This window comes from Crocuta crocuta, unplaced genomic scaffold (genome assembly GCF_008692635.1).
Source record: "Crocuta crocuta isolate KB4526 unplaced genomic scaffold, BGI_CrCroc_1.0 scaffold129, whole genome shotgun sequence".
NCBI classification, from domain to species: Eukaryota; Metazoa; Chordata; class Mammalia; order Carnivora; family Hyaenidae; genus Crocuta; species Crocuta crocuta.
This window is the reverse complement of record NW_027551571.1, coordinates 4940294-4950599: the sequence shown is the minus strand read 5'-3', so window position 1 is coordinate 4950599 and position 10306 is coordinate 4940294. Positions and strand designations below refer to the sequence as shown.

Genomic DNA, 10306 nt, shown 5'->3' with positions numbered 1-10306 from the left:
GGTTGACGATGGGATGAGTGTTCAGTACATTTCCGTGAAACCACGAATGAACGTCAGAAATCCATATGCCATGACTGTAATGGTTAGGACTTTCCAGACGCTTGGTGTGTAAGTGATGTTAAAACTGTTTGTTGTCTTGCAGGCAAAAAGAAATGGAAAAAAACATGTTGCCTCCCATCTTTTGTCATCTTCCTCTTTATCTTTGGCTGCATTATCGCTGGAATTACCCTCCTGGCTGTCTTCAGAGTTGACCCAAAGCATCTGACTGTGAACGCCGTCCTCATATCTATTGCGTCGATAGTGGGGCTGGCCCTCGTGCTGAACTGCCGTACGTGGTGGCAGGTGCTGGACTCTCTCCTGAACTCTCAAAGGAAACGCCTCCATAACGCCGCCTCCAAACTGCACAAACTGAAAAGTGAAGGATTCATGAAGGTAAGCACTCCCCGGTCACAGAAGGGGATTGTGATGTGAGCACGCTCCCAGGACCATGATGCTGGGGCTTTAGCGAGTGGGCTCTCTAAGGGTCACAGGGTGCATTTGTTTTCAGTTTTATTCCAGAATTGCCCTGTGGAAATGTACCTTTAAGGTGGAAAAAATTAAAACAATACAGGTTTTTATAAAATAGACTTTTATGAGATACTCCTAGGAGTTAGGAGATTGCTCCCTAGGGCCCCTACTTGATAGTAATGGGTTTCCTGCCTGATGATACAGGCCCCTCCAGAGCCCGGCAGAGGAAGCCAACAGGGCCACTAGAACGTTTGAAATAGGGGGCGCCTGGGCAGCTCATTCGGGTCAGCGTCTGACTTTAAGCTCAGGTCATGATCTCCTGGTTCATGAGTTCAAGCCCCACATTGGGTTCTTGCTGTCAGCGCAGAGCCTGCTTGGGATCCTCTGTCCCTCTGCCCCTCCCCAGATCATGTGCTTGTGCACATTCTCTCTCTCAAAAATGAATTTTAAAAAAAGTATTTATTTGTTTGTTTATTTATTTTTGAAGGGGGAAGGGGCAGAGAGAGAGAATAAGGGAGACACAGAACCTGAAGCAGGCTCCAGGCTCCAAGCTGTCAGCGCAGAGCCCAACACGGGGCTCAAACCTGTAAACCTGTGAGACCATGACCTGAGCCAAAGTCAGTTGCTCAACCGACTGAGCCACCCAGGTGCCCTGATTAAAAAAAAATTTTTTTTAATAAAAATTTAAAAGAAGTAAACTATGACTGTACTTTTAGAAACAAAAGGCACTTTGTACAATACCTGCTGTAGCCCCTTCCTTTCATCAAGGAGCCAACTGTAGTGTGAATCATTTGAATTTGCATTCAGTGCCTAGCCTTTGGACTTTCAGAGCATGTGATCTTGGCAAGTAAGTCACTCAACCCAGTGTGTCCTTTTAAGGTGGATATAACAGTGTCCATTGTAAGGGGAAAATGCTCTAATTTGTGTATAGTCACTTGGTGAACTGTGAAGCACTCACTGAGGTTTCAGTGGAACCACAACTGGCAGCAAGGACCTGGGGTTTCTTTTTTCCTGTTAGATGACTTTCTATCAGGCTTAAATTTCTCATATCTTGAGTGCTTCTAGCCTTTCTTTCATGCAGGTTCTCAAGTGTGAGGTGGAATTGATGGCCAGGATGGCGAAGACCATCGACAGCTTCACTCAGAACCAGACAAGGCTGGTGGTCATCATCGACGGCCTAGATGCCTGTGAGCAGGACAAAGTGCTCCAGATGCTGGACACTGTATGTCGTGGTCATCTTGAAACTTCTGACTGTCACATACGTAGCAGCTGGATGGCTTTATGAATTTCTCAAATGGAATTTGAATAGTACTTTTTTTTTTTTTTTTAAAGTGTAGAAGCATAGCAAGAGTCCGTGTTTCACCACAAACAGACTTAAACAATTTTGGCTTAACGGCTGTGTAAGAAAATGAATAGAGTAGCTCTGAAGTCCATCGTATGACTCCGGTGTTCCTTTGCAGAGAGTGGTGGTTGGAGTCAGAGATAACAGTAGGGAGCCCACAGAGTTGTGGCTTTTGTGAAAGCAGGGCGCATCAGTGGCTCTCTGTGAAGTGTCACAGCAGCAGTGTCTAAGTGTGGAGAGAGCCCAGTGTGCCCAGCACCTAATTTGTTTTCACAAATATTTCTCGCGTATGTTGATCTTTCCTTTTATGTAGACCATAAATATCTTAAAATAGGACAGGATTAGTTGTTTTCTCTGGAGCTGGTATCACTGTCAGATCGTGAAAAGTTGTCAGATGGTGAAAAATCACATTAAGACTTCAATGAAATTTGTTTTCATATGGAATAATATTTTGATTAAAAAAATAGTATTTAAAAATATAGTCATGAAAGGATAGCACAGATTTGGAAGAGACTTTTTGTTACTTTGGATAATTTGAAATTTATGTCATAAATACACATTTCTTCTCCCACAGGTCCGAGTTCTGTTTTCAAAAGGCCCATTCATTGCCATTTTTGCAAGTGATCCACATATAATTATAAAGGCAATTAACCAGAACCTCAATAGCGTGCTTCGTGACTCCAACATAAATGGACACGACTATATGCGCAATATAGTTCATTTACCCGTTTTCCTTAATAGTCGTGGACTAAGCAATGCAAGAAAATTTCTTGTAACTTCAACAACAAATGGGGACATTCCATGCGCCGATACTACAGGTAAAGATCAAGTTCCTCAGGTACTTCGGGTTTGAAGTAGTTATGTAGCGTTTTGTGGTGACTCACCTTTTACCTTGAAAAATATGGTTGGCATTTCACTTCTCTTCAAATACCACGTACAGCAGAATTTTGGTACAAACAGTGCTCTCTCAACAAATTCTTTAAGGGATACAGGAAGATGCCGACAGAAGAGTTTCACAAAACAGCCTCGGAGAGATGACTAAACTCGGTAGCAAGACAGCCCTTAACAGACGGGTAAGATGCCCTTATTTTGAGCCACATGTTTGTATTGCTGTTGTTCAAATAGAACTGAGGTGACACTACTTAAATCATCTTCTGCAGATACTGCACTCAGCTCATCAAATACATTTTATTACTGAATTTCCTTTCGGCTTCAGGTGTCTTTTAGGCAATAGCTGGCCCTGGAGCCCGGCACTGCTGCTGTGAAGTGTGCAGCAGCCCCTGTCGCTCCTAACCTGTCCCCGGCTGCCCTTCCAGCCCTCAGGCCCATTGAATCAGAATCTCTGAGGGTGAGATCTGGAGGCTCCCCAGATGGTTTCATCCAGGGGTTCACGCCAGGTCGGGTCGCGGACGTGCCGGGTGCCTGTCGCCACCGCCGCTGCCGGGACCGGGATCCCCACGCTCCTCCTGGCCTCCTGCCTTCCCAGTGTCTGTGCGGTGCGACTCTTCCCACCCGCGCCGCGGTTTTGTGTCCTGCCCGGCCACCTGGGGCTCCCGCTCGAACACTCTTCTCCTCCCCGTCCCGCCCCATTCCTGGAGCCCTCTTTCGTACAGGTGGGGGGAGTGTCCCAGGACGATGTCCCCTGCAGGTAAGTTTCGGTGATCGTGCCGCCCGAGGGTGGCTGAGTTGGGCTCGCATTGCTGCCGTTTTCTTTCTCCTGGTTTCCCACCATTGAGTTTGGGACATTTTATATAAAAAAACGTGTCTTCAGTGACACTTTGATGTGTTGATTTTATGTCTCTGCCCTCTGTAAGTATGAAGACAAAATTAATATGACTGACAATTGACGGCACTCAATTAAGAGGAGCGTATAATTTAGCATTTTGAATTTGTCTCCTGGGAGTCTGGCCTTTAGGGCTCCCTGTGCTCGCGTCCACCATTGCCCTGTCTCCTGACCTCAGAGGAGAACCCGCTTTTGTTGTGCCCCTTAGAAGGGATTCTCTACCCCACGCTGCCCACAAGAGTGCCCGTAATTCTTACGCAGGTGTGAGGGTAGTTGTCACACAATAAAGATCGCCTCAACATGAAAATGCTGAATCCTTAAAACTAGACAGGAGGTTATTTGCTTTATTATTTCAGGGTTCCTATAGGAATTCTGAATAGATGGAATTCCTGTAAGAGCTTCATTGAATTCTCTTTACATAATTCTACATCATAATCTTTAAGGCATTTACCTTTCTCTAACTGTACAACTATAAATCAAAATACATCTGAAGCTAAAACACAGCATTTGATGCAGTTGCTGCTAATATTACTTTAAACTTTTTAATGCTTTATTTATTTCCGAGAGAGAGAGAGAGACAGCGACAGCATGAGCAGGGGAGGGGCAGAGAGAGAGAGGGAGACACAGAATCTGAAACAGGCTCCAGGCTCTGAGCTGTCAGCACAGAGCCCGACGCAGGGCTCGAACCCACGAACCATGAGATCATGACCTGAGCCGAAGTCGGAGACTTAACTGACTGAGCCCCCCAGGCGCCCCTGCTAATGTTACTTTATAACTGTTCTGCGAAGATTCTGCCTCGGAATAATAATAATATTGCCTCTTTTTATTGTATAATCTTCCCCTTTGACTAAAATTTTGGATTATTTTTGTTGTCATCATAAATACACTAACTTCTCAAAAAGCCTTAAGTTCCCAGACTGAAATATTGGTTCATTCTCATCGTGATGCACTCTTTCAGGATACTTACCGAAGAAGACAGATGCAGAGGACCATTACTCGGCAGATGTCCTTCGATCTTACAAAACTGCTGGTTACTGAGGACTGGTTCAGTGACATAAGTCCTCAGACCATGAGAAGATTGCTTAATATTGTTTCTGTGACAGGTAACTTTTCTTACTGTCTTCTGGTAGATCATAAACTTGAACACATCAGCAGAGCAATTGAATTTCAGAAACAGAAGGATGTACTGTGATCATATGTTTACACTGTTCTTTAGCACTTTGATTTGCATTCATGGTATCTAATAAAACCTATATTAGTTTTGACAATGAAAATCATCAGTTGTGCACTGTTATTTTTAAAACTTGATTTAGGGGCGCCTAGGTGGCTCAGTCGGTTGGGTGGCTGACTTCGGCTCAGGTCATGATCTCACAGTTCGTGGGTTCGAGCCCTGCATCGGGCTCTGTGCTGACAGCTAGCTCAGAGCCTGGAGCCTGTTTCGGATTCTGTGTCTTCCTCTGTCTCTGACCCTCCCCTTCTCACGCGGTCTCTCTCTCTCAGAAATAAATAAAAAACGTTAAAATTTTTTTAATAAAAAAATAAAACTTGATTAAAAAAATCTTTTTTTTTTTTTTAAAATGTTTTTTATTTATTTCTAGGAGAGAGAGTGAGACAGCGTGAGCATGGGAGGGTCAGAGAGAGAGGGAGTCACAGACTGAAACAGGCTCCAGGCTCTGAGCTGGCAGTCAGCACAGAGCCTGACGCGGGGCCCGAACCCACAAACCGCGAGATCACGACCTAAGCGAAAGTCGGACGCTTAACCGACTAAGCCACTCAGGCGCCCCATTGATTAAAAAAATCTTTATTTCACCTCAGGTTTAATTTTTCTCTTTCTATAAAGATAATTTTATGCTAATTTATATGACTGAATACAATTAACTTATAATTTGAATGTTGACATTCAGATTTTGTATGCTGCTCTTCTGTTTTATTTTCAGTGATATTTTCTTTTTTATTATGTAAAATAAAATACAAATAACAACTTACTGTCTTAGCCATATTTAAGGGTACACTTCGGTGGTAATTCATACATTTATATTTTTGGCCATCCGCCTTCAAAATTGTTTTCATTTTGTAAAGCTGAAACTCTATACCTGTTATATAATGACTCACCCTCACTCCCTCCCCCAGCTCCTTGCAATCGCTGTTCTACTTTGTCTCTACAGAATTTGACTACTCGAAGTACCTCGTATAAGTGGAATCATACAGTATTTGTCTTGTGACTGGCTTATTTCACTTAATATAATGTCTTCAAGGTTCACCATGTTGTAGCATGTAGAGTCTTTTTTAAGACTGAATAATATTCCATTGTACGTACATCCCGCATTTTGGCCTGTCCATTCATCTGTTGATGGACATGTGGATTGCTTCCATGTTTCCATGTTTTGACTATTGTGAATAATGCTCCTATGAACATGAGTGTATCGTAACATTTTTTGAGACCCTGCCTTCATTTCTTTTGGATATATACCCAAAAGTGGTATTGCTGGGTCACATGGCATTTCTATTTTTAATTTTTTGAGGAACCTTCATTTGTTTTCCATGGCTGCACCATTTTACATTCCCACCAACAGTGCACAAAGGTTCCAATTTTTCTACATCCTTACCAGCACTTCTTTCTATACTTGATAGCAGCCATCCTAATATGTGAGAAGTAGTATCTCATTGTAATTTGGATTTGCATTTCCCTGATTAACAGTGTTGAACATCTTTTCATACGCTTGTTGGTCATTTCTATATCTTTTTCGGAGAAAGGTTTATTCAAGTCCTTTGTCCGTTTTTGAATTGGGTTGTTTGGGTTTTTTATTGATGAGTTTTAGGAATTCTCTGTATATTGTAGATATTAATCCCTTATCAGATATATGTTTTTTAATCATTTTCTTCCATTCTGTGAGTTGCATTTTTCCTCTGTGGATAGTGTCTTTTCGTGTACAAAATTTAAAAATTTTCATGAAGTTCAGTTTGTTTTTTTTGTTTGCGTGCCTTTGGTGTCATATTCAAGAAATCACTGCCAAACCCAATGTTGAGACGTTTTTGACCTATGTTTTCTTCTCTAAGTGTTTTATTGTTTTAAGTTACATTGATCCATTTTGAGTTAATTTTTATATATGGTGTAAGGTAGAGGGTTCAACTTCATTCTTTTGCATGTGGATGTTCATTTTCATAGCACCATTTATTGAAAAGACTGTCCTTTCCCCAGCTGATGATCTTGGCACCCTTGTCAAAAATCACTTGACCATAAAAAAAAAAATCACTTGACCATATATATGAGGATTTATTTCTGGCCTCTTCTGTTCTGTTCTATTCTATTCATCTGTATGCCTGTCTTTATGCCAGTCCACACTGTTTTCATTACTGTAGCTTTGTAGTAAGTTTTGAAATAAGAAAATGTGAGTCTTCCAGTTTCATTCTTCTTTTTAAGGATTGTTTTGGTTATACAGTATCTCTTGAGATTCCATATGAATTTTAGGTTGGGTTTTTCTATTTCTGCAAAAATATGTCATTGGAGTTTTGACAGAGATTGCATTGAATCTGTAGATGACTTCGGATAATGCTGCTGTTTTAACAAAATTCAGTCTTCCAATCCGTGAACATGGATGTCTTAATTATAGTTTAAAATGTTGAAATTCAGATTTTATATGCTTTTATTGTTTTATTTTCAAGTGACATTTTATTTTAAATGTTTATTTTGAGAGAGAGAGAGAGTGCACATGCACACACGTGCAAGCGGGAGAGGGGCAGAAAGAGAGAGAGAGAGAGAGAGAGAGAGAGAGAATCCCAAGCAGGTTCATGCTGTCAGTGTAGAGCCCGATGTGGAGCTCAATCCTATGAACTGTGAGATCATGACCTGAGCCAAAATCAAGTCAGATGTTTAACTGATGAGCTACCCGGGCGCCCCCAAGTGATATTTTAAATAAAAAATATTGACAATAAAGTTGAAGATTATTGCCCTGTGGCTGAATTCTTTGCATGGAATTCTGCCCTTCACCATGTTAATGCTTACATGTAAATTTAAATACTTACAATTTAGTTTGTAAGTGTATGTTTCTTTCTTTGGGTGATATTGAATAGTACTTGGTAATATTGACTAGTGTTCACTCTGTTGTAATAGTTACACTGGAATTTGCTTTTATACTAAGGTTGGGGTGCATGCTATGCAGTAAATTGCAAGTGAGATTGTGTCTAATATATGTACAATATTTTTGGTAATTAAATCACTTTAAGTGAGGTCTCAAACCTTATTAAGTTGAATATTTTCTACAGTGGACATATTCTAGTATATTATCAATAATGTTTATGTACTTATTTAACAAATATATGGTGAGTGTCTAGATAGGCCAGATATTAGTCTGGGTATTATAGAGATATCAGCCTTATTGGCGAGGACAAAAAGATATAAAAAGTTATGTAACAATGAGCGCCATAAAAACCTCCTCTTCCATTACCGTTTAGCTTTGGAATACCCCTGGGGCAGTTATTGCTTCTTTGCTTTTTAATCTGAACCAGTTCCTTTGGTAATCTCACTGACTCCCAGAGGTTTACATACCATCTACATGCATATGATTCTCCAACGTGTATCTTCAGCCTTGTTGCTTTCCAGTTGCCTACTTGATATCTAGTGGTGTCTAATAGAAGTCTGCTACTTAACGTGTCCAAAACTGAACTTTTGATCCTCTGCCCCAAACTTCATCTGCTCATAGTCCCCATCTCAGTTAACCAACTCTTTTTCCAGTTCCTTGGGCAAAAAGACCCTTGATCTCTTTTTTTATGTACCACCTCCAATCTGTAGTACATTCTTTAGCTCTATTTTCATACTAAATCCAGAATCTGACTACTCCTCACCATTTGTAACATGATGCCCTTGTCCAGGGCATCATCATGTCTCATCTGTATTAATTATGCAGAGACCCTGCTCCTGCCTTTTCCTCTGTGGTCTGTTCTCCACGTGGCAGCTACGGTGACCTTCTGAAATAGAAGCCAGTCATGTCGCTTCTTGGCTCAGAACTCTCTTATGTTTCCATTTTATTGAAAATAAAAATCTTAAGTCCTTACCATTTCTTACAAAGCCCTCTTTGATTTCTCTCTCCACCTCTTTCCCAACCTCTGACCTCATCTACTACTCCCCGGATCCATCTGTAACTGACCTCTTCGCTTTTCCCTGAAAATGCCAGGCATACTGTTGCCTAAGGGCTTTTGCCTATAATGGTCTTTCTTTGGAGAGATGCATAATGGGCTTTCTCATCTCCTTTTAAGGCTTTACTTAAATGTCAGCTTTTCAACGAGACTTTCCTTTGTCATTTTATATAAAATTACACTTCCTTCTTTGACACTCTTTATTAATTTACTCCATAGAACTGATCATCTTCTAATGCACTGTATCATATACCTACCAACTTAGACGGTTCTTTAGAGGATGGGGTCCATCATGGGTCCGTTGATGTTCTGCTGTCTGATTGTAGAGACTGTCTGACACATAGTCCTGAAAGATTTTTGCCTACAGGCATGTGGTCAAAGCATTATATAGCCTTAGTGGCAAGTAACATGACACAAATTACTTTAGGATTAAACAGAATGGTGTTTAATTCCTAGAAGTTTTCCAGTACAGCTCCTTGAATTACAGAAGCCATATAAATACTAGGTTTGAATTTGTAGTGTAAATTAAATTGCAGCTTCTAAAGATTCAAATTATTTGTGAATATGCTGAATGTTTTGCTTAGTATATTACACATCTGTTAATTTAAAAAATGTTTTTATTTTTTTAAAGGGCGATTACTGAGAGCCAATCAGATAACTTTCAACTGGGACAGGCTTGCTAGTTGGATCAACCTGACTGAGCAGTGGCCATACCGAACTTCATGGCTCATACTGTATTTGGAAGAGACCGAAGGGATTCCAGATCAAATGACACTGAAAACCATCTATGAAAGGTACGTTATCTAACCTATTTACGTTTAACTCTTAGACTAAGTTGACTTTTCAGAAAAAAACTTAATACATATAAAGCAAAACGAATACAAAATAATATATGTATTATTGTATAATGTATTCATTGTTGTGTAATGAAATGTATACTTCCGGATTCAACTAACCATTCTCATCAATCCATTATGATTTTGGAGTCATATTAGCTTCCGCAAAATCTACAGCTTTAGTTGAGTATATTCTTCCCTTTTCAGTGTAACTTACATGGTAAAAAAAAAAAAAAGTCAATTAATGGTCCTATTAGTTTTATGTATTTGTACATATGAAATGCAGACCTGGAAATGTTATTTGTTTCCATTTTATTTTTTATCCTAAGTGTCTTCATGGACTATTAAGGAGGTTACGTTTTTCAAATCATTAGTGCAGATATTTTCAGTTTTCTATCTGGAGAGTTTTTGAAACTGTGAAGACAGGCTGGAAAACATTCTTTGCATTAAACAATAAAGACATTTATTGTTCCTTTATAGTCAGTCATTTGAAGTACTTTTAAAATTTTTACTTTTGGTAAGAAATTCATTAAGTTTTTTCTTGAAAGACGAAGTTTAGGCTCAGTGAAATGTCAAGTATATAAAGTTTTAAGAGTTGACAATTTCTTGTCAAATTCACAAATGAAATTGTAATCCTTTTTGTTCACCAGACCAAATCTTCAGAGTTTACGATGGCTGCTCAAGTAAACTATCTCTTAGAAAGAA

General features: G+C 40.0%; 1 protein-coding gene across 11 annotated transcripts in view; it reads left to right on the top strand.

Moving 5' to 3' along the window:
• KIDINS220 (kinase D interacting substrate 220) overlaps window positions 1-10306 on the top strand; it is a 91232-nt gene that overhangs the window by 34046 nt on the left and 46880 nt on the right. For all 11 annotated transcript variants that reach the window (XM_077750971.1, XM_077750972.1, XM_077750968.1 and 8 more), the window contains exons 16-21: window positions 143-432; window positions 1589-1729; window positions 2424-2667; window positions 2834-2922; window positions 4591-4735; window positions 9397-9559. In XM_077750971.1, the coding sequence (XP_077607097.1) occupies window positions 143-432; window positions 1589-1729; window positions 2424-2667; window positions 2834-2922; window positions 4591-4735; window positions 9397-9559 (1072 nt within the window). The remainder of the gene's footprint in view (window positions 1-142; window positions 433-1588; window positions 1730-2423; window positions 2668-2833; window positions 2923-4590; window positions 4736-9396; window positions 9560-10306) is intronic.